The following is a 25,452-nucleotide window of genomic DNA, read 5'->3' on the forward strand; positions in this document are numbered from 1 at the left end:
CCCAGTCATTGTGTCTCTATAGAGTAATAAAATAGTAACTAAGACAGAAGATATTTAAATTTAGAAGTTGCTGCAGCAGAAACAAGACTCAGAGGTCAACTAACTGAGAACCATATTCTGTCATATACTGTGGGTGAAAAAAAGGAAGTCCCTGGATGAAGTAAATTTGTTCAAGGTCAAATGAACAGTAAGAATGAAGAGGGGTCTAAGTGGCTTCCGATGACCATTCAGGCAGTATTTGCTTGTATGACCTCATACCTCAATGATTCCTGAGTGCTCTTAATGTTTTTGTGTGTTTAAGAATAACCAAGTACTCCCAAGTGGATTAAACACCCAACAAGCCACTTCCTGCAATTGTCTCTCATTCTGTCTACTTGTCCTTGAGTTTATTTTCCACCGCCAGCAAACACATGGTTTACCTAAGAAGGCAGAAGGTGACACAGTCCCATTGCTGCGTGATACCATGACACTGATGCCAGTCTCTATGAAGGGCACAGAGAAGTCAACCACCTCTGACCGTTCTTCATTGATAGTTAGTGATCCCACTGCCATGTATGCCCTCTTCATGACCACCTGAAGAGAAAGACACAATGCTCTGGTCAGAACATTCTGGAAGGCAGGTCCATCACAGGCAAAATTCTCATGGCCCAGCAGTAACTTGGGCACCATTCTCTAGAATAACCTTCACCTCCTCTTGGCTCTGTTGTTGGCCTAATGTTCACCAATTTGGCCAGCAGACTCCAGGGAGCCTTTTGGGCACTGGGATTATAAGCACACATCACTGTTCTTGAATTTTTATTTGTGGCCTGGGGCTCAAACTCAGGTCCTCATGATTATGAGGCAGCACATTACCGGCTGAGTTATCGCTCCATCTCTAGTTACTATTCCACATTTTATTAAATTCATAAGACAAATTTTTAGCAATATTTAAGCAAAACTTAAATGCACAGCAGAAACAACTTTGCCATGACCTTGCCCCCGATACTTACCTCACCAATCATGCCGTTCCAGGTCCCATTGATTTTCTTTCCATGCTTGCCATTGGTCACCAGGTAAAGGTCATAGGTGAACTTCACAGACTTAGAAATTTTCTTAAGGATATCAATACAGAACCCCTTGCAGCATTTTTTGATGTAGCCTGGTTCCTCATCTGTTTTATTCCTACCCAGTTAAAGAAAAAACAAACAAACAAAGCAAGACTTTGTACAAGAAGGAAAAATTACTTTTTTCATTAAAACTCCGACCTCAAGCCTCCCCCCACCACAGAATTTACTCCTAAGTGAGGAAAGAGAACAGACCTAGAACTGTGGTATTTTTAATTATCTCGGTAACCTGAACCATATCACAGCACATTTTTCAGTTTTCCATTGAAATATAACATAGATAAGGAAAAGGCATGTATCCTACATGCTTAGTTCCATAACTTTTCCCACTGAGTTCATGGTTTTAATCAAAACCTGAACTGAGACGAAAACTGTCTACCAGATCCTTGAAGACTCTGCAGTCTCCCTTTGAGATATTTTCCTTCCCCTCCTCATCAAAGATTCTTGTTATCCCAACTTTTTATAGCATAAATCAAGTGGAATTATTTCCAAATATGGGTCTAATTCTCAAAATACTAGCTTAGAGGAAACCCATTTCCATGCCCAAAGAAAGTTAAAACTCAGTAAACTTTAGATTCCAATCATTGAGGCTGAGCATTTTCAAAGGAACCTTGACACGGCAGTCATTCCCTCCAGTCAGGGGTTTAGATGGAGCCACACATTTGATCAGAACTCCCATTGATCCTATAGCCCAATGGCAGCTAAGAATTTCAGAGGGTGCCTAACTCCAGGTCAGCAAGCAGCACATCTGACTTTCTCCTGGGCCAACTAGACCCATCCATCTGGGGAGGCGTCATACTCAGAGATGATGCGCTTCTGGCACGGGACTGTATTCCGCATGCAGGTCCCACTGAGAGGGTCCACACTTTCCACAATGACAAATGGCGCCTCCTCCAAGGTGACGATGCTTAGATGGTCATCCTCCTGTTCTTCAGTCTCAGGACACATTCGAGGCCACACATAGTATTTCATCTGCAGGGACTTGTCTTTCCATTTCCCCACCTGCACAGAGAGAACAAAGAACTCAGCAGCCATAAGCCATAGATAGTCTTCTAGCCTCTCCTGGTCCTCTCCGAATCGTCTTAGAAGCTGTTAAGCAAGGGCAAAACAATTCCAGTACAGAACACAATGGAGAGAATAGTTTCTAGAACATATGCTGAAAGTAAAACGACTTCATCTAACAGCAGGTCTCAACCTTCCTAATGCCGCAACACTTTAATTCGGCTCCTCATGTTGTGGTGACCCCTCAAACCACAAAATTATTTTCACTGTTATTCCATTGCCATAATTTTGATACTGTTATGCATTGGAACATAAATATCTGTTTTCTGATTGTCTCAGAGAGACCCCTGTGAAAGGGTAGTTCAATCCCCAAAGGGTTAAAGACACCCAGATTCAGAAGGGCTACTCTAAGTAATTCTTTCAATTACTTACCCTTTCATGTATTCAGCACTGAATGAAGACCTGTAATGGCCAGGGCATCTTCCCAACCTCATAGCTCCCACCCTAAAAGCTGTGTAGTTCTTGACTTTCCTGGGCCACATAGCTGTGGGGTTTGTTTGTTTTACTTAACTATAACGAGAAACATAATCCCGAGATCACAAAGAATTATTAGGAAAGATAAAAGAATGCCTGTGGCAAACGAACAAGCTGGACGTCCTCTAAGCTGTAATGTGAGTTCTCGGGGAAGTTTTCTGGGAACTTGGAATCTCTGATTCGAAACAAGGTAACATTTATATGAATGGATACAGACACTACAATGTATGCATGTGTCAAAGCAGAATTAGTTGCACCTGCTGGACTAAGAAGACACCTTAGTACGAAAGGGATAAGTGTCTCTGTGAGAAGCCACTTGGGGCCACAACCACGATACCACTCATCACTAGGAAACACCATCACTATGACTCTAGTGTGAAAGGTTCGAGTTCTCTGAATCACCTACAGCAGACCCGCTGTCAGTCACCAGGAGAAATGTATGGGTTCAGCTGCCTTGTGGCAGAGGCCTGCATTCCTGATTTTATGTAGAAACTATTCAGCTTTGTTGCTAGGTTCTTACTGTACTGGAGAACCTAAAGGGGAAAGAAGTCATTTTACTTTTTGATAACTGAGCATCATCAGTTGTCTCAAGGAGATGAGGCATGATCCAAGTCTACTTCTTTCATGTAGTTAGGGTGATGCAGGGGAGGGACCAATCCCATGAAACAATTTGGTTTGTATAACTCCAGGAATAAATGAGATTAATCTCACTTTCAAGCTGACAGACACGGATTGCTATACTAATGCCCACTCAAGTTCCCTCTCGTCTGAGTTTTTGCTTTTGTCTGCATTTAAGTGTGGTTAGTTCCTCCCTTGAGCTTGTCCCACAATGCTGATCACTTTACTCCCAGGGCCCCCTAGCCACCGCCTGTTCATTACATCTTCATAACATGGGCATTGATTTTGTGTCCTAGACTATTTTGCTTGGCACTTGCTCAGTTTTTCTCTGGCATTAACTCTGGGGCAGCTGATTTGTTTTTATCCTTTAAGCTATTTTGCTTCTAGGCTCAGAAGGAAGTGTTGAAGCCAGTATTTTCTTTCCTTTATATATATATATATATATATATAGATGCGCCATGACCTCTGATGGGATTATGACCTAATAATCCATCATAAATTATAAGATTAAAATGTATTGTACACTCTTGACCTACAGAGCATCATAGCTCTGTAGGAACACAGTATTATATAGAGTGTTGGTTGGTTGCCTGTGTGATCTTGTAGCTCTTGTGGCGCGTGAGAGATGTGGTTCACTGCTACTGCCTAGCAGCATGAGAGGATATTCTACCACATATCATATCCGCAGTCCCCAAATCAAAATATACACGTGTGCGCGCACACACACACACACACACACACACACACACACACACCTACAGTGGAGACTGTTTGCTCTTCAATAAATTATTGATCTTGAATAAACTATTGATCTTGATTTTGTTGCAAATATGTTCACCTCGTATTGCTAAGGCCAGGCTAGCTTCAAATGACTTCCCAGAAATGTGGAAATATTTACACCCTCAGACAGCGCTTTGGCAAGAGAAGACACAGCCCTGGAGGGCCATTGAATCAGATCCTTTCCCAAGAAAGCTTGTTTATTCCAGGAGCCAAAGGAATATTTATTATTCTATGCATGTTTGATTATAAGGAAAAGGTTGAAAAGCCTTAAAGTGCCTATTTATCTACTATCTATCTATCTATCTATCTATCTATCTATCTATCTATCTATCTACCTATCTATCTATTTTTGAATACCATCATCTTCCCCCAATAAGTTCTTCTGGTCTCTTTTTCTTTTAAATGCAATTGTATTCTTCTGTCTTTAATGCAATTGGCCAGTGCTAGAGAAGCCTAGCGGATCCTGTGACTCCCGCGGGACTTCTGGGCTCACATGATATTCCCTGAGAGTCTGTTGTAGACATTGCTTCCAGGTGGGTTTCTTATTGTATGCTATGGATTTGATTAGTTATAGAATGCTTTCAACACAAACATGAAGGTCTGTGTTCAGATACCCAGCATGCATATGTAATCCCACCTCTGGGGAAGCAGAAGCAGGTGGATTCCCCAGAGCTCACTGGCCAGGCAGCCTAGCCTGACTTGAGAGCTTTAGATACAGTGAAAAATCTTGTCTCAAGTAAGGTGGAGAGCAAATAAGAAAAGTATTAAGTCTCCCATACACATGCATGCACATGTGCACACGCTGACATAAACACACATATCTCTCTCTCACACACACACACACACACACACACACATACACACACACACACACATGCACACACACACATACACACACACACCCCTCAAGACTTTGCCATACAATGTCCATTCAAGGATTTCAACAACTTCTCCCTCTCATTAGCACTGTGCCCAAATGTGTCGACTATATGTTCAAGGCCTGTGTGTGACTCTAGCCTACCTCAATGAAATTAACTTCAGTGTCATGGACTCAGAAAAGAAAGTCATCTGATTTAAGGATGCCCAACCCAGGTCAGCCAGGAACAGATTGTAAGAAAACATCGTCATTTTCTTTGCTAACAGACTTAATGTATCTGGGAGGGTCGATGCTGCGGGGAGAGCTCTTTGGCAAAGTTTCCCCTGACACTCTTGTGAACAAGATGAACTACAATACGGATTACTGCATACTTTGACAGATCGAGAAGGGGTTTTAAAAATCTATATCTGAAAAGAAGAGAAAGGATTGTTTAATGAATCAGTGTCAGTGCAGAGAGAGGTCTTTAGTGACATGTCAGGAGACTCTGTTCTTAGAAGTGACCTATATAGTGTTTTAAAGAAGAAACTGAAATTGCGTTCAAGAAATTGAAGACAATAATAACCCAGTGAGGACAGATGACGTCACATAAATTGTTGAATGGAGTTTGAAGAGATGCAAATTAATTGGAATGATGGATGGAACCGAATGGAGTGAAATACAATGGTGTTTATTCTCAAACTCTAGCATTCTTTTTTTCCCCCAAAAGCAACTGTTCTGAAAAGGAGATATTTCAATCAATGGCAGTCTATAAAAGCTATTGTAATAAGAGATGATGTATTTATAGATGTACAGTGTCTAGCACATGGTGTGAAGGGAGGGCGCAGATGATCACTCCCTGCTCTGTGTTCACAATGCCCCAGCAGGAAAACTCAGTTCTGATCCTATAATTCTATGATCTCCTGACTTTTATTAAATACGCCATTCTCATTTCCCCAACAATAAGGTGTTCCCAGAGTTCTCACACACCCTTTCCCAGACTAACTGGATCATACCTATGTTGTGTGTCAATTCAATTCAACAAAAATTACACACCAGTGTGTGGCAGGCACTGGGTTTAATATTGGTAGACAATAGGACCACATGGTGTTTATTGGGGGTGGAAATGTGTCAGGCTCTGAACTTGTCTAATAATCTCATTTGTCATCACAGCTAACCTGTAGGATTCATTCCCCATTGATACCTCCCTCTACAGAAGGAGTAGCTGACTTCTAAGATATCAAGAAGGATAAGTAGGTACTACATGCACCATTAGTCAAGCAGGCTGACTCACTTGGGCGCCTGCTGTAAACGCTCTCCCAACTCAACCCAGAAATAGTAGGACAAAGGCACACCCTCCAAGGACAGTCCAGAGCAGGCCAACTTGACAGACAGCATCACGTGAGGCCTTGGCCATTGCCACCGTGGGGAGGATTAACAAACACTTTGGCATTCAGAGTAGAAGTGATCATTTTGGGAAAAGTCACAGAGAAGCTTCACAGAGACCTCCCCTCCCCTTTTAAAGCTGAACCTTAAAAAAAGAAATTGTAGCCCCTGAAGTGGAGAGTTCTCCATCTCCTGAAGTAGTAGTGTTCTCTTTTCCTAAGGTCCTAACGATCACCGCTATCCAAACTCCATCACTCTCAAGAGGCACCTCAACACACTCATCTCTTTCCACGTGGAAATGGCTCGGTGGCATTGGTGGCTTGGACTGAGCACGGACACCATGAAATTGTCAAATCCTACAGATCAGCGCTGCCTTGGCTCACCCTGCACTGGCCAACTCTCCTCACTCAGAATAACCAAGCCACTCTAAGCTGTGCTATTTCCTTCCTTCTTTAATGGCTTCAATTCTCTTTTTTTGAAGCATTGCCAGTGCCTTGTCCTCTTAAGCTAAGTTCTAAGTGGGTCCCTAAAGGATTCCACTGAACACGAGCAAATCTCTAAAACTCTTGGGGCTTTGCTTTGCCTATTCAGAAAATGGGAGACTTGGTTTCTGTGTCTCACACAGAGTTTTATGATCCCATGACCCACTCTGGATGGGGACTTTCATAGTATGGCCTGCAGATAATGGTCAAGGAGGAGCTCTTCCTATTGCCCAGCTTCTCCAACAAGGAAGGGCAATATCTGAGGTTTTGGTACAACAGACTCTTCTGTCTTAACCACAATTAAATTTTCATGGTGTTTCCCCAAAGTCCAAATTGATGGAGGACTGAAAGAAGAAACCTTTGTAGACAATTGAATACATAGCAACTCATGTCAGAGGGCATACTCAGATAAATACCTTAAATTTGATATTTTCTGTGCTGGGAGGCAAACCCAGGGCTATGCCCATTTTCAGTAATTTTCTCTACCAATGTGCCATACCTTCAACCCCACCTCACATTCTTTATAGAGCAAGGCAGGTTATTTTAAATGATAATCACTCACATTAAAAATCAAGAGATGGTTTAAGTAGAAAACCTGGTGAACGTTTCAAGTAGTTGTTCCTGCAGCAGAAGAGACTTGTGGAAACACTCCAAATGGAACTGGTTGGAAGCGAAGTGAATGGAGCAACCAGAGACGCTTGCCTACAGAGAACGGAAGCCTCGTATGGGAGTCTGGAAAGAGTGTGTAAACCTGGGGATGTGGGTAAGAAAGGAACTGGAGCTATCTCAGAGAAAATCTGAAGCAGAAAACTGAACCAAGTGTTCATAGTCAGGATTAAAATACAATCAGGAAAAATAAAATCCTGAAAAACACCTATGAGAATGTTTGTAAAGCACTTGGAATTCTTTGGCGGTAAACACTAAACAAACACCATTACCTCAAGCTTCTTTAATAGCGACATCTGTCTATTAAAAAACAAAACAAAACAAAAACTTCAGTTAGCTGCCATAATCATGGTTATAAAGATCTCCTGAGAACTCAGAGAATCTTTCTTAAGCAAGAAAACAAAACAAACAAGACCCTCAAAAACAAAACAAAAATAACAACAAAACAAAACTCTGCTTGCTTTCCTCAGGGAAAGACAGGAACCATTTCTTTCGGGTTCTGGTTTGGCTCCTTTGGTACCAGCTGAGCCAACCACCCTAGGGCGCACAGCAGACGTGGCTCCTGACGTCCCCTTAGTGGGAATTCTAGGGGAGTCAATCTGGGGTGACTTGTGACTTCAAAGTCTTCCTTTTGCCAACATACCAACAGCTACGTGCAGTGACGGACAGTCAGGGCACTCATCTCTGAGCATCCTGATAAGGCCACATACAAGGGGACATCCCTGGGAGCATGGCCCTCTCTGAAAGCCATGATCCTGTCCATCCCTCCAGCGCAAAGCACACACACGCATAGCAGTGTCATTGAGGAAAGGGACAGGGGACAGGACGGGCTTTGCTGGCAGGGTTTTCCTAACACAGATAAGCAAAGGATGTCAGTCTCCTCGGGTCACCTCTCTTGTTGCCATACAAAGTCATTTCTAAAGATTTTGGAACAAAGTGCTTATTAGAAGCTCTTTAGGCGTCAAAGGTTATTTTTTCAAAAATCAAAGCATTCCTGCTTCTCTCTTGAAACGACATCTGGATCTCACATGAAACACTTATTTTAAGCCTCTGACTCTGACTTTTGAAATGAGGAATTTAAAGCTATGGGTTATGTCTCTGAGCAAGCTTAAGAGATGGGAGGAGCCTCTGCAGGGTTCCTGAACTCTGGATTCACTCCCTTCCCAAAGACACATTAGGTTCAGCCCTGTTCCCTGGCTCCCCCTTGTAGCCCCGAGGCATGCCCGAGACCCTAACAGGGGACTGCTGAACACAGGGAATGCCAACTTATCCACTGCCCCTCCCCCACAGTATATCTTAACTCTAAGATTTTTAAGGCCTAACACTACAATAGTACTTTATTTTCTTCAGTATTGCTCTGTATCCTGTTCCAGTAACATGTCCCTTGTAACAAATGAACATTTATATAGACCACTACTTCCCACAGTCATCCATCCAAACGACTTCCCATTAGTTATTCGGATCCCGCTGCACAAACAAAGGACATCTGTGAGCATGCGCCTGCACATGTGTATGTGTGTATTTCCCAAACGCACACATTCATCTATTGCTTGCCTTTCCTTCCAACTTAATACACCGCAGAGCTAGCTCTTTGTATACGCGTATGTGTGCATATGCGTGTGATATATGTATGTGTTAACGTGTGTGCATGTGTGTTTGAATGTGGCCATCAGATGGTGGTGTTAACTTTTTCAGTTACTCCCCATCTTCATTTTGGAGACATGACTTCTCGCTGGGTCCCAGGGCTCCCTGGTTAGACGGGTTTGGCTGTCCAGTGAGCTGCAGAGAGCAGCCTACCCCTCACTCCCCAGGGTGGGATTACAAATGCATAGGGCCACACTGGTCCTTTCATTAGGGTGCTGAAGGTCTGATCTTGGGTTTCATGGTTCTGTGACAAATATTTTACTGGTTCCCTAGTCCTTCAGTTCTTATTAAAATAGTTCTTAATATGAATGTACCTTGGTTTATTCTACCATATCTCTGTCAATAAGTATTTAGGATGTTTAAAACACATCACACACACACACACACACACACACACACACACACACACACACTCACACTCACACACCTTGGTATTATTAAAACACCTATTTTCCAGAGTGAGAAAGCACAGCCATTTCTCTCTCTCTCTCTCTCTCTCTCTCTCTCTCTCTCTCTTCTTTTTAAAAATATTCTGGTTATTGGGAGAACACAGAAGTTTGCAGCAATCAACGTTGTCATAGACAGAGGCTGAACCTGTCCCCTCTGTTCATTTGGCAGCAACACCAACTTTTGCTCACTTGGAAATGCCTGCCACCCTGAAGAATGGTAACTGGCTGCCGGGATTTTCATCTCTTTGACTCCCAGCAAGCACCACTGCTCTTCCCTCACCTTTAGACTTTAGATTAGCCTCTTTACCCTCTGGTCACATCCTTTCCCCATTTCCCACTGAGCTCTTTGTCTCCCTTATCTAATCCTGGGAAACAGCCCCTGGTATATTCTGACACGGGGCCCTTTATCCTTCAGACATTCTGGGAATGCTTCATTTGGTTTGGGGAGCTTTTTACTCTGCCTCAAAATTTCATTTTTCTTCTTCCCTTTCTCCCTCTCCCTTACCCTTTCCTCTCTCCCTTTCCTTCTCTCTCTCTCTCTCTCTCTCTCTCTCTCTCTCTCTCTCTCTCTCTCTCTCTCTCTCCACTGTGTAGTACAGGGGTTCCTGAAACTAGTAATCTTCCTGCCAGAGCTTCTCAATGCTAGGATTGCAGGTGAGGGCCACTGGACCTGTGTCTGCTAGAGTAGAGTCTTTGGTCTCTCTGCTTCTCTCTGTCTCTCTGTGTCTGCCCCCAACCCCGTGTATGTGTGTGTGTGTGTGTGTGTGTGTGTGTGTGTGTGTGTGTGTGTGTGTGTGTGTTTGAGAAATGGCCTTGAACTTCCTATTACCCTGTCCACATCTTCTCAAGATCTATAAACACATATCCCACCATGACAACCAGGCTTCCCATTTCCCTTTCTTAAGTCTTTGTACACAGATTTTTTTTTTTTTAATCCTGTAGATATCAGAGGTGTAGACCTGCTGTTTGCTATTACGAAGTATTTTGAGTCTTCTAAGTCTCCATGCCAGCACGGGAGCTACACACTTCCATGTTTCCAGAATGTTCTACCTTATTCTCTGCACTTCCCCAACATGACCACTTCTGTGATCATTCATTCCAGAAAAAGAAAAAGGGGTCAGGGTGGCTGTTGTTATTTTTATCTTTCACAGTAGGTTTTGTGAGTCAACCCTGCCTTGGGTTCTGCGTTATTCTGATATGCAAACTCAAGTTTCTGGGTGTGTCTTTCAGTGCTTCCCAAGTGGGATGGTTCTATTATTTTCTTTCTCTTGTCTCTTGGGCTGCCTGGTACTGTGTACTGTCAGCCAATTACTGACTGATGGAACAGCACCTCAGACTCTCCACCAAGTCTCCTTTAGACCTCATTCCAGTGTCCTTGCAGGAAAAGATGGTGCCTCGAAGACACCCTTCCCTTCTTTTCTCTTTGGCCTTTCTAATGAGAACCTTTTTTTTTTTTTTTTTAACCCAGCCTAGACAGACCCAGTTGCGTGTGAACTGTTGTAAGCACAGCAGCATGAACTGCTGCAGTGAGCATCTAACAAGGCCACAGGCACAGCTTGATGATCCCTCTCACCATCATTTGCATACCCAATCACGTCTAGGTTTAGGAATCTAGACTTTGAAAAATGTGTTTGAAAATAATTTCCATATTTATATTTAATCCATGACTGCCTTTGGCCCATTCCTGCTTTGTTGTTTACTAAGCTGAGGCCTGGTGGCTCCAGGCTCACATGCCAGAGGAAGGTGTACTGGACCACTCCTGCCAAGACCTCAGTGGCCATCTCTGGCCTCAGCTGCCACCCCTGGCCTCAGCTGCCTTCCCAGGAGAGCTCCAGGCCCCCTGCATCTACTGTTGCTGTGGCCCCAACAACCAGACTCCACCTGAACCTTACCGTCTACCACTGCTTCTAATGCATCCTCTGGAATTCTGGAAGGGGAAGGTGGAGGAAGAGCAGGTATCACTAACAAAAGTTGTTGATTCCTTGGGCACCAGGCAGCAGATTTGGTCATTTTAGATAACATCAGCCACAGAGCTGTGATAGCATCGGGATAATGGGAGCTGTGAGGGTTCCAGCTCGATGCCAGACTCCCTCGGAGTCACGACAGTTTAAGGTCACTGACTCCACCAAAGACAGCCATTGTCACATTGCCAGTTACTCACAGCATAGACTGAGGAACTTGCTGTTCCCTGAAGTACTTACAAGTGTGTGTGATATGCGTGAGTACATTCACATTTACATGTAGGGGCGCTTGTGCATGGGTCACTGTTCACACTTCCGTGTGTGGGTGCATGTGTGCACGGGTTGAAGTTTTACTATTGTTCTTGATCACTTTCCACCTTGTACACAGAGGCAAAGTCTCTTGTTGAACAGTGAGCTCACTGTGTGGGCTTGTCTGGCTAGTCAGCTTGCTCAAGGATCCCTTGGTTCTCCCTCTCTCAAACTGGGGTTGCAAGTAGCTACCACATTCACCTGGGGTTTCCGTGAACTCTGAGGACTGAGATTCAGGTCTTCATACTTGGCATGACAAGCTCAACTGCTGAGCCATCCTTTAGCCCTGAGACAGAGATCTTTTATCCTTGGTCAGTTTGACTCTGGAACCCTGTATATTTTTCAACATGCCATTGTTCTCTGAGAGCATTCCTGACTTCTATAGTCCTTTACAACCAGCAAGGGAGCGACTAGAAGAGGTTTTTTCAATCCCACTGACTTCCCTCCTCACTGGAGCCTTGAGGGCTGTGTGAAAAGGCTGCATATTTGCACATGAGTTCATGGTGGGGTCATGCAGACAGAATGGTAGCAGGCAGTAGGGAACTGACATGCTGTGTGACACTTGGTGAGTTTTTTTTTAACTTCTCTGTGCCTAACTCATTAGTTTTTTTGCAAGTATTTGATGTTTTCTTCCTCAGCCTCTACCTTTTCCTAATTATTTGTTATTTAAAATAAAACAAAACAAAACAAAACAAAACAAAACAAAAAAACCCAACCCTGTAAATTCACCTAACTGCTTCCCAGGAAAATAATTTTGTTTCCAAGCAGCAAGGGAGAAACAAACTCTAACACACCAAGATTGTAACTCTGTTTCAGAATGCCAAGGTAAACTCCACACCATCCTTTTGGTTTTATTCCATACTCGTATTCAAGCAAATAAAAGTAGACTCACAGGACAAAACTGTTGCTACCTTTTTGCTTTGAATCCAGAGAAAGCCCTGGCTCCATGCTATTGCCACATAATCCCCTTCCCAGGAGATAGCAGGTATCTTACAAATGGCTTTAATCCCTTTATTTACAGAGCATTCTGTACATGGTTTGTTCAACAGGCTCAGGGCGGCTGAAGGAGTCAGCTCATCTCTTTCCAGGTCCAGGATCTCTTGAACTCCCAGGCTCGCTTCACCATCTTTGGAAAGCCAGCCTTCAGAGTGTCCTTCTGGGAACTAGAGGAGCTAAGGACAGCACTGAGTTCTGCTTTCTCCACTGGTGTGCATCCTTTCAAGGTCCCCCCTGTCACACCTAAGCTGATCCTAAGCCATCCCATGGAATATTCAGGATGCTCCGAGGGACCTCTCAACCTATGCACCAACTCTCTGGGCATCGATTCCCTACTGCAAGATCATTACCATGGGATTCGCAGATACTCTTCAAGGCTGCTGATGCTGACCAGATGACACACTGTAGGAGAGCCTTGGGGTGCTGGTTTAGTGTGTTTTGGGAACTAGGCTGTAGGCTTCAGTCATTGGCACTATTTGTCATTGTCTCTCCTTGCCATTACTCTCTACCATTATCCACAGGTGACAGCTGTAAGGGAGAGTCAAGGTGTGCAGTGTCAGAATACTGAACTGGCAGTTACTTTCTGGATGCGAGCACTAACTTGGCAAGATGGTCCCTTATATTTATGTCTACTTGCATTCATGGGACAGATGCAAGCACGTCTATATGAAGTCATTCTTGCACTCCACTTCATTCCGCCTGGTCATGTTAGTTAAGAGCAGAGGCTGTGAGGTTAGAATAGCCTAGTTGGAATCCTGTTTCTGTCACTGCTGACTAAGTGTGACTCTGGAGAAATCACCTTTAAATCTCTGATCCTGTGTTGTGGCTAACTACCGCTTGCCTGCCAACAAGCTACCCTGCCTCTCTCCTGTAACTCACTCTTTTCTTTTTGTTTCATCCAGGGTCTCCTTTCTTTGTGAGCTGCTCTTTTTGTCAATTCCAGCCGCAGAACCTTGTGAAAGTCCTTATGTTATCACATATCCATGCATACGCTGGAAGTAGGGTACCTGACTGGGTGAGTGGAATCTTCTGAATTTGGGGCTTTAGGAATAAGAAGAGTTCCCTCTAGGTCACTTTGTAGCATAAACTGCAGAAGCCCCAAGCAGCCATGTTCCACTGACCATGGAGAAACCACCCACCTACCCTATAGAGAGAAAGAAGAACAAAGCCAATGGCGGAAAAACAGCAAGTGCAAGTGAGAGAAAGGAATAAGATTAATGACAGAATTGAAGTTTTCTCTCTCTACTCTCTTTTCTGTTGATACTATCTAATATCTTTAGGATCCCCATAGCAAGTTGAAGATACATCCTGTACCTGGCCCTGGGCCTTGAGGCAGTGGCTTAGAAGTCTACAGAGGAGCCAACCTCACTCAGCAAATCATGTGTCATTTCGTAACCCAGAGGCCAAACCCTGCTGCCATGTCTCACTGCCTGCGGTCTTTCCAGAGTTCTTTCTATTCTCCATTCTGTACACCTTCCACAAATCCCTCCCTGAGTCCAAGACCTCCTGATTAGAAGGCTCCTGTATAACCTTGTGCTGGCAACATTTTATTGACAAGTTAGCACAGTCTAAGGGGGCTGGAAAGAGAGAACCTCAACTGAAGGTTCGCTTGGCAGGGCTGGTCAGGCTATGAGGAGCTGTTTCAATTACTGATCGATGTAGTAAGGTCTAGCCCACTGTGAATATTATATAACTCCTTGGGCAGATGATCCTGGGCCATATAAAAGTCCTAGCAAGGGGTAAGCCAGTAAGCAGCATTTTTCTGTTGCTTCTGCCCTAGAACTTTGCTTTGAGCTCCTGCCCTGATTTCTCCCAGGGATGGATTGCAGCCTGGAAGGTGCTCTGTTCATGGTGTTTGTCATAACAACAGACAAGCAAACTAGAACAGACCCTTGCCTGGGGGGCTTCCACGCCAAGGAGGTGGCAAGAACAGGGCTTAGGCAGGCTGACACCAAAGCCTTTGCCTTTTGCTTTTCCTCTTGGTCACTTCAACAATCAGCTGGGCCGATGGAGTCCAGAGAATGGCATAAACTATACAGTAATGATGCCCCGGCTCATCTGTCCTGTTCTCTGTAGTAGCTATGATGTGCCTGGAACCTGTGGAGCACTGAATGTCTTAGGCATCTGAAACAACAGGAGGATGAACAGTGCCAACAAGAAACAGTACTGAGGTGCAGAAGACCCTATGTTCCCCCTGAGGACCACACAGAGTCAGAGCCGATTTTCCTGGTTTTCAAAGGATGCTAACTCCCAACCTGCCCTGCCTTTGGCTTCCTGATCCATCTCATTACACCCTCCTTCACAGTTCTCCTCCAAATTTCAAATGCTTTCGGTATCTTTAAAGAAAACATTACTTAAAAATATGCAGAGTCCTGTCCAGTGATCTCAGACGCATTAAGACCAGCAGGACTTTCAAGTATGTCTCCAGATGCTAATGCAAAGTGAGTCAAATTGTCTCACATTTAATAAGCTGACCCAAACCAGCAAGATCAGCTTCTCAGGCAAAAAATTCAGAGCTAGAAAAATCTAGCTAGACCTGAGCAGGACCTCCTGGCCAGACGAGTCTGCAGGGAGCTGTTTTCATCATTGTGCTCATGCGCAAGTGTCAAACAGAAAGTAATGGGAGAAGCTGAAGAAGAGACGTGTTGCATAAGGATAATGACAATTTTCCGGAGCACACATCTGAATGTAAACTCTGATGGTCATGAATATGCTTTCCGGGGCAATGGAGTGACTTCATTTCAAACATGATCATAGAGGAAATCTAAGGCACAGGGTATGAATATATATGAAACCCAGCTAGCCAAGCCCTACACATGACAAAGATTCACAGGATTACTGAGGGACTAACGGAGCTCAAATGGAAGAGGCCAACGTTTTTAAGGATCGCCGCAAGACCACAGCTACTGCAGAGAGCGGGGAAGATACTGAAAGCTCTATGTCTAGGGAGGTATCCACCCTTCCACTCAGTTACCTGGATGATACTGGGGACAGTTTGGACACACCATACTGACAATATCAAAACAGTTCAAAGGGCTGGTAAGACGGTTTAATGGATATAAGCATCCACATGATAGAAGGCGAGAACTAACTCTCACAGGTTTTTGTCTGACTTAAAAACATGTTCAGTGGCACAAACCCTCTTTCCCAAGCATAAGCATCCAGAACAGATATTTACAAATGAATAAGTGATGGGCAAATGTAAAAAGAAGTTCAAACTCCACCACCTCCCTTGTCATTGCAGGGTTTGAAGGTACTTATTAATTAGGTACAAAATAGTTCTGCCCAGATATTCCAGACAATGCTAGGCCAAACTAGAGATTTGAACACTCTGTCAGCCCTAAACTGATATGCCTCTCCCAGCCTCAGAAGACTGGAGTGGAGAAGGATCACTTCCTGGCTCCACTCTCTCACACTGTGCTTCTGGCCTGGTTTTCTACGTGACATCTGCTTTCCCCATCTCTAGCGTTGCCTTCCTCCAGTTCATTCTTCATCCAGTTCTCAAGGTAATCTCTCTAAAACACAGAGCGCTTTCCCATCCGTGTGCTTCTCCCAGGCCACCAATGCCTTGTCATTCACCTTCATCCAACCTCAGTGGAAAGGTAGACATTTTTTTCCTCACCTTTGTTCCTTGTCTCCTCATTCCTGCCTTTGTTTCTCTTCAGCCTGCCACTTCAGTATTGTTGGCCTTTGCATAGCATTTGATAGCAACACTCTCTGCTTTCACTGACTCAAATGTCTTCATACAAACTGCACTGTTCTACCCCGATCCCCTAGTGCCCTGGATCCCCTAGTGCCCCCTAGTGCCCCCTAGTGTCCCGGATGACCTTCGCTCTGCCCTTGGGGTTCAGCTTAGGCAATACCCACAGTCACCCCAAAGCCTTTGCTTACCACAGCCCCAAACTGGATTTGAGTTTGAGATCTCCTTCTTTGGCATTTCCAATTCCCAAGTGTATCTCAATCACCAAACAAGCCAAAGAACATCACTGTGTTGGTCTCCTTCAGAAGACCGGGAGATGTTGGCAAGACTGAATTTATTTTCTTATATCCCTAATGCCTGACATAGAGAGGGAGGAATCCCTCGATGGGCACTGAGCAAACATTAGCAATACAAGCGAGTGAACAACATTTCCAAAAAAAAAGATCTTTTCCCTGATGCTTTCGTATAAGCTTCGTCACATTGACTTTGGGTTTGGCTTTGTGACTTGCTTCACTAATAGGATATCAAAACTGTATGACATGTGTGGAGATTTGCTGAGTAATGGTGACATAAGACTCATGCTCATGGAATCCTGCTAAGAGGGCTGAGCACGCGATGAGCCTCCTTGAGGATAAGCTGGAGGGGCTGGATCCCTTCTGAGATCCAGTGTTAACATTAGAATCAACAGTGAGGCCATTTTGATTATGCAGGCCATTTTGATTATGCATATTGTTAGCTGTCAGGTGACTAGCTAGATGTATGAGGTCCTGTGACACTGTTCCAGGGACCTCACAGCTAATCCCAACTCAAACCAGCCACCCACTTAAAGAAAGCAGAATGAGAGAGGGGTGGTTGTTTCATACCATTAAATTTGAAAGTAGTTGCCAAGTAGCAGAAATTTATTAAAATATATCATTTAGGGGAAAGCTTTAATACATATACCAGTCAGAACCAACAAGTGAGGAGAGAGGTTAGGAGATTGCTCATTCATCAAAGTACTGGCCTTGCAAACATGAGAGTCGGAGTTCCATGCCCAGAACCTACTTTTAAAGGCAGGACATGGTGACACACACTTGGAATGCCAGAGCTGTGAAGGTGGCAACAAGTAGGTCCTCAGGGCTTATTAGCCAGACAGTTCATCTTACCCTGTGTAGTCCAGACCAGTGAGAGACCCCATCACAATAAAAGGTGGGCTACGACTGAGAATAGGCACCAAGATGGTCTTCCATCTTCCAAATTCAAGTGCACGTATGCGCACACATATGTAGAACACACGCGTGCAACACCCACGTGTAAGAAAAGAGGGAAAAGCAAGCAAAAACTAATAGACAAAAACAGCAAAACTTCTTCAGTGTCACTGCAAGTAAGCACAGTGCTAACGTAAGTCTTTCTTAATTGTAGTCCACTGGAACAGTACTAACCTTACAATAGAAAGTTCCGGAAGCAGTCCCGCCTCGCTCACAGATGAGCCTTGTGAGCATGACTATTCTAACCTTTAGGCCTCTTAGATGCTTACTGTGAAACGGGAGGTTGTAATTTTATATCTATCTGGCTATATGTATACATGTGTCTTTCTTATCTTTTTCCTACTTGCCTCATAAGCTGATAACACAACCAGTCATATACGGAACTGCCAGATGTACTAATGTTACTGAAATTAGTCAGAAACATAGAGTTACAACGCTTGCTGACAACATCCTTAGCATCCAGCCAAAGCAGGTGGGCTGTCGAGGGAAGGTTCTTCAGGGAGGGGACCTAGCAGCAAGCTCCTTCCTATTGGGTGATGATGCGATGCGGCTAACAGGTGCTTCGCCACCATGAGCATCACTGATTAGCATTGATTTCTGTAACGAGGTGCTATTTCAGGCAGCACTCCTGTAACTCTCCTCCTGCCCCACTCCCCGTGTCCAGCACCTCCTTTTACATTCTCCTGAAGGTCAGGAGGAAACCTGGCCTCCAAGGAAGAAGCTCGAGGCCAGGAGTATGAAGATAATGGTCAGGTTCCCTCTCTGGCTAACTCTGGGACTTTGTCCATTCCCTTTGCAGAGACGGATTCTCTATCTGTAAGGTGTAAAGGTGTAAAGCTTATCAACAAAGGGTTGGAGGGAGGCCAGCATAATAATGCAAATAGAAGTAGCTTGAAGCTAGCCATCCCTGAGCTCGGCACAATGTCAAGGTTAGTGTGGGCGATCCCTCAGAGAGGCATACCTGGAGTACAGAGTCGACCACACTTCAGGTACCGGGCTAAGTGGTAAGGGTTGAAGGATGGAAGGGGAAACTGACATTTTGTAATGTGAGACAATTCGCCTGTAGCCACATAATTAATAAATGACTTAATTGAATCCCAATCCTTACTGACCTTCTTCCAATGCCCAGATTTGCCCAGTGCTGGGCAGCCTCCAAACGACCTGTCCGGAGCCTGTAGGAGATTGGAATTATTGGCTAGGTAGTTTGCCATTAAGTAGGGTCACCAGCTTGTGGCTAAAGAAACAGATGATGAGAAAAAAAGGGCTAGGGGAGAAAATGCCTGTTTACAAACACGGCTTAATTAATTAGTCAACTCAGACCAAGCGGAAGAGGCAGCTTCCCAGATGTCTGACATAGAGAATTAATTAACAGACAGGCACCAGTCCCCAGGCCTTGGGTTCATGTCCAGACCACATGGTAGAATTAAATTACTAAATTGCCTCAGTGCTCCTCACCTTAAAACTAAATTGTCCCTCAACTTAACTAAAGCCATTTGACTGAAAAAAAAAATTCATTGAAAATGACAACTGAATTGAAAAAGCCTCGACCAATTTAAAGCTTTAAATGAAGCTCAAAGAGGAAGGCAGAGAAGTTTCTAAGTGCTTTTAAGTGTAACGTTAGAAGGTTCTAGAAGAAAACGAAGGTGAAGTTAGGTTGAACGGCACAGATAAAATTCCATGTCTATACTTGCCGCTGTGGTTTGAATACGAAACATCCCCCACAGGCTCATGTGTTGAATCACTTGTCCCAAGCTGGCAGAGATATTTTGGGAGATCCTGGGAGCTGTGGATAGTGGAGACTAACTTGAAGAATTAGATCACTGGGTGGATCCTTGGCTGATGAGTTTTGTCTCGAGTTTCTGTCCTTCCATTATATTTTGAAAATGTAATGTCCCTCCACAGGTTGATGTGCTTGAACTTAAATTCCCAGTTGGTGACACTGTTTATGGAAGGGAGGAGAATCTGTAGGAGGTGGAGCCTAGATGGAGGAAGTGAGTCACTGGGGCTGTGGGCTCTGAGCAGTTCAGACTAGCCTTGGTTCTGGACTGAGTTCTCTCTGGTTTCCATCCTCTGTGACACAAGCAAGACGCCCAATGTTCCCTCCACCATGGACCAAGCCACTCCCATCACCATCAACATTGTCATGCCTTCCCTGACATGAAACTATGAGCCCAAATAAATCCTTCCTCTTTTGAGATGCTGCTGGCTGTTCATCAAAATGCAGAGAGAAAAATCACCAATCAGTGTCCTCTCTGCTTCCTGTCACCCATGAAGTGAATCATCACTCCTCATAGGTTCTTGCTTATGTGACATTCTCCTTCAACATGTCGTAGCCCAGAGTCATAGTTGTGGTCTATGGCTTGACATTTCTGCAGCCATAAACAAAGGAAACCTTTCTTCCTTCAGTCGTATTGTGTATACTGACACTACAATGAGGAAAACTGGGGTGATCAAGGCAGGAAACTCAGAAAACAATGTAAACCCCATTAGGGGAAGTCACTGTCTTGCTTCCCTCATCTTTCAAGCCACAACCCAGATATGCTAGGGAAAGGCAAAGCAACCAGATGCCCCCATTTTCAACATCATTTCGCTTATATAAGATAAAGGATTCCTTAGGAAGGAGTTGGAAATATGAGTCTGTGGGAGTCACAGCTCAAGGGGGTGGGTCGATGCCGGAGTAAATACTACAGAGCCAATCTCCAGTGAAGTGCTACACCTTTCCAACCCTGTGTGGGTTCCTGAGGAAGTCACATTCCAGCAACGCTTCGGCTTCCACAGTTAACGTTTTCTGGGGCTGGGTGTGGGGCTCCGACAAGTGTTCTTTAGTCTGTTGCTTATATTTTGTCAGTTAGTTTCCATGTATTCTGCACTGTGTTTAGATCTCATCTTCTGTCTAATTAAGCAGAGGGAGTTAATGAAGTATGAAGTGACTTTGGGCCACAGAGTAAAGAGAGGAACATGCAGGGGCATTGGTGGGGTGGGGACACAGCAAGGAGTCCAGGGGTCTGGAGAAAGGGGAAGTGTACACCGTGGAGTTCAGTGCACATGCATGTTGACTCTCTGACAGCAATCTAGAGAGGTGTCAAGTTTGTGTCCGAATCCCTTATTCACTGTTAAAATTCTTATTTTTCTACTTTATCCCAGAACAACTGTAATGGGATTTCTAAGCAGTATTTAATCTAAACAACAGTGTCATCCTGTGGAGTACAGGAATTGAGAGCTCTCATCTCTAGCAAGCTCTTCCTTTTACTACTGGGGGATGGGGAAATATATCATGGTTCAAAATCTAAAATGACCTCAATTCCATGCGCAGGAACGGTTTTCTGATAAGGGTACTCACTCAGCCTATCTGCTGGGAAAGAGCAAAGGGCGAGGCAGGGAGGGGGTGCAGTGCAAGGCCACAATCCACCACGTGCATGGACGCCTGTGCTCCCTGCCAGCCACACCTTCAACCTGTCTGGAGGTAAAGAAGCCCTCACTTTTGGGAGCCTTCATCTTAGAAGGCTGTGACTTTGTGTAAGTCTTCAGATTTTTTTCGTCAATGGGGAGTGATGATACATGGTTCAAACCAGTGTCCTTTAAAGTTTGACCCCCCAGATCATTCCTCCCACACCCACCACTGCCACCACCACCACCACCATCATCATTACCACCATCACCACCACCATCCATCAGTGGCAGCAGCAGCAGCAGCAGCTGCTTGGGCTTTTTCTAGAGATGAAAGCAACCAGGACTCTACTCCAGATGTGCCCAGTGAGCAGTCATGTAGGTGGAACCCACCCACATCTGAGTTTCAACCAGCCTTGCAAATGCTATTGTTTAAGGACAATTGGTTCATCGAATTACTTAAAAAAAAAAAAAAAAAAAAAGGAATTCATGGAAGAAAGTGGGGATGGGGTGGGGTGGGAGGGTGGCCACGGGGTCCATGAGGACACTGACCAGAACTGGAAATGGAAGCTGTCAGCATACTCCTGTGCCATCGAGAGCCACAGGGTAAAATTCATCTCCTACTCTAATGAGGATTTTAATATTTACCATGCGTCCCCTGCCTGGCTTTCTGCAAGCTGTTGGAAAAAAAAATGCCTCTTTTTTTATTCAAGAGATCTGACTTCAAACAGATAAATTCCCATTTTTGAAACAGGTTCCTTTGCTCCCAGGGCAGGTTAGTCTTAACCGATCCATTGCTATTGCTAACACTTGACTTTGGATGGTAATAGATTAGATAGAAATGTGCATATAACAGTTTTAAAAAGAAAAAAAGAGAGATGATCGCCGTTGTGCTTGAGTTTCTGAACGCATTCGTAACTCACCCCCAGCTACTGACATAAGCGCCGCCCCCAAGACCACCCCCACCCGTTTCTGATTTTTCCTTGGCTCCAGGCCGGTCTTAGCACCCACGACACAGCTGCTGACAGGAGGAAGGTGCAGAAATGATGGAAGATCTGGGTCACAGCAGATAATCCATTTATAGATAATAAAAAATGGGTGTCACACTTCACTGACCATGGCAGCCCTGAGCTGTTGTACCTACATTAGAGATCTTTCAGACCCGAGATGGATTTCAAAGCAAAACAAAAAACCCATACGATTTGGCCATGTTACTAAGAGTGTTTTACCTCAGCTGAGGATAACAGGCAGAATCAGACTCTCTGACCAACAACTCATGGCATATCTTGTGCTAGGTTCTGATGGAGATCCTATAGATGATGCAGAGGAGACATGTCAACCTTACCTTCAAGGAGCCTATGATAAAATGGAAAAGGAAGGGATACATGCCCTGAAGACTATGATGACAACTACTGAAGTGGTCTGTGAAATGTAAAATTACAACAGTACGATTCCACATCAACTTCATGACACTCCATCTCGGCTCCATAGACAACTTTGGTGGCCATTCTGTGGACTCACAGGAATGGGGCTTCAGCTGCCTTCAACATAGGGCTCCCAAAGGTCCCTGGGAGGTCTCTTCATTCCAGATAGACACAAAAGCAGCATAAATCTTGGTTGACCTTGCATAGGAAAGATTCTTATGGGTCAATCCAGAAGGTGACATCTTGACAACTGCTAACTTGCCTCCTGCTAGTCACAGACACACAGGGTAACAGGAGTCAGATATGTGACCATATCTCACTGCAACAGGGAAATAGATTCCCTCTGTCTATGAAGAAGAAAGATAAAACACGTTTGGGTTAGAATATACTATTTCAGGCATGTAAAACATGACTGGAGATGAACTAGGAGGCTGCATGTTGGTAGCGCCTTTCTCCACACAGCCTCCACTGTCTCCCACTATCCTCCATTGTCAAAGCTCCCATAGTCTGAATCCTTCCTTCAAGCGCCACAGAGCATCAGCTAGAGCAGCCTACTCTAAGGATGGGTGTTACAGGAGTCTGTGGGACAGTTCAGCAAGTCTGGGAAAATTCCTGTTACCTTTGAATCCCTCCTTCCAACCAGTGAGCCAATTCACAGAAACCACATCAGTGTGGGTCCTTGTTTGAAAAATCCCAAGTTTTACTCAGGTATCTGAAGTAAGAGAGGGTCCAGACAGGCAGGTGCTAACTGTTCCCTCAGCATGAATGTCTGTCCTAGTGTCTGAAGGGATGTCACTGCTAAGGAGGGGTTTAAAATTATAGAATGTCAAGAGATATGTAGGCAGAGAGAAGAGGAGATGGGGAAATAAAGTCAGTAGAAAATGAGGAGGGGATAATGTATTTTCTCCTCGGTTTACAAAGAGCCCACATAGATAGAGGACCCATAAAAGCTCCCCTGTGTAAGGAATATATTTCCTGACTGTGAGCTTGACTTTGTCCCATACCTATACCCATACCCATACCTGTACCCCTGCCGTCCTCCCCTCACCTGGCCTAGGCAGTGGTTTATGAGCTAAAGTGAATGGGAGGAGCAGCAGCAGCACAAGACAGGAATGCTTAGGTAAATGTGTGTGTCACTCTTAAGCAAAGAGACTTTTCCAGTTGAAATCAGTAGACACTCCGTGTCTGCGGTGTTTGTTGAAAGGAGCAGACAGAAGTAGTCATGAAAAGGTACAGAAGGAGCACAGAAGGGAGAGCATCTCTGTGATCGTGGCCCCATCACTTGCTGCCTTGGACCCAGCCATTCCTTTACTTTAAGTGACATACTGCTCCATGGAAGCACTTCACACCAGCGAGGAGGTAAATGCTTACCGGATTCCCACACACTGTGTGCCAGAAGCTATTGTACATCTCTGGCATTTTGTTTTGGAGAAAGAAACTCAAACAGGATTTGTGCATGCCTGCATCTGTCATTAGAATACTAGCCCAGGCTTCTTTTTTTTTCCTTCAACAAAGTCTACTACATAGCTGCTGTGATTTGAATGTCCTCACCAAAATTCATTTCAAAATTTAACCCCAATGTGAAGTATTACAAGGATAGAAGTTTAATGCAGCTTTATATTTAATGATTAGTAAATCCGCAAGGGTGGGGATCTGATCTAATGGGACTGTAGATTTCTAAGTAAGGACTGGAAACCTAAGCTAGACAGCTTCGCTCCTTCCAACGCGTGATGACATACTGACTCTGTAGAGTCTTTGCCAACAAAAAGAACCCTACCAGAATCAGCCCCCCCCCCAATCTTGACCTTGCCATCATTAAGAAGCATGGATTGAATAAAACTCCTTCTCTTGCTTATTATTCAGCCGATGACATCCAGTTACAACAGAGAAGATCAACTAGGAAACACGCCCTTTGCTTTCTGTAGGGAGTGGTGATGACAACTGTAGAGAGAATATCTTGTGTATTGTATGATAGATAACTGTCAGTTAAACAGTCTATGGCCCATGGCTTGGGCAGAGAATAGAAGTGAGGCTGGCAGCAGCATTCTTCTACAGTCTCTGCTTTACCTCTTACTAAAGCAGACTTCCTACCCCAACTTCCCTTAACAGTGGACTATTACCTGGAAGGTCAAGCTGAAATAATTTCTTTTCTCCCCAAGTTGTTTTTGGTCAGAGTATTCATCATAGCAACAAAAAGCGAACTAGGACAGATGGGGACTTTGTGGTGGTGATGATGACGATGATAGAGGATTACAGTATATTCTTGGAAGGTAAAGACAATGGGGTTGACAATAAATTTTATATAGGAGAGGAGAAGAGAAAAGCATAGAGGAGAAGATATGAGAGGAGAGCTCCTGAAGCCACTGTCTTTTCAGGGAAGGTAATGCAGGTTGCATCATGCCTGCCCTACTAAAGATTCTTGCAGATTGTCAGGGGCAATGCTTGGCTCACAGGCTGAGGCAAACAGTGGGCAGAAGCTCCTGATGCTGGGGAGTTTGGGACAGACCACAAATCCAACAGGATTCTGCAGAGGTACAGCTTCAGTGTCCAGACATGGAGAAGTTGACCTATGACCTATAGGTTCTGCCCCTGCCAGCAGTCAGCAGTCACCATGCTAATAACGATTTCATACCTGAGAACCAGCAGTGGGTCACTGCTCTGTCTGAGGTCACACTTTCTTTTAAGATGCCATAGGTCTTCAAGTTCCCTTCCCTCTGTGTCCTTATCTCCTTTTGTAATGGACATTCACAAAGTTCTTTTTTTTTTTTTGATTTCTGTGCATTCTATGGGTCTTGACCAGGCCCAATACTGGAGGAAGATTAGAAAAACAGTGCCACATAGATAGGTACCCGGCCAACATCCAGGTCACTCTTGCCAGCACCTACCACACCCAGGGTGCCGGATTTGCATT

General features: G+C 44.4%; 1 protein-coding gene across 3 annotated transcripts in view; it reads right to left on the reverse strand.

The window, feature by feature from the left end:
* Grin2b (glutamate ionotropic receptor NMDA type subunit 2B) overlaps positions 1-25,452 on the reverse strand; it is a 436,141-nt gene that overhangs the window by 51,902 nt on the left and 358,787 nt on the right. For all 3 annotated transcript variants that reach the window (XM_029535630.1, XM_029535631.1, XM_029535632.1), the window contains 3 exons: positions 1,903-2,105; positions 990-1,161; positions 420-573 (listed from right to left, as the gene is read on the reverse strand). In XM_029535630.1, the coding sequence (XP_029391490.1) occupies positions 420-573; positions 990-1,161; positions 1,903-2,105 (529 nt within the window). The remainder of the gene's footprint in view (positions 1-419; positions 574-989; positions 1,162-1,902; positions 2,106-25,452) is intronic.

Source organism: Mus pahari, chromosome 2 (genome assembly GCF_900095145.1).
Source record: "Mus pahari chromosome 2, PAHARI_EIJ_v1.1, whole genome shotgun sequence".
NCBI classification, from domain to species: domain Eukaryota; kingdom Metazoa; phylum Chordata; class Mammalia; order Rodentia; family Muridae; genus Mus; species Mus pahari.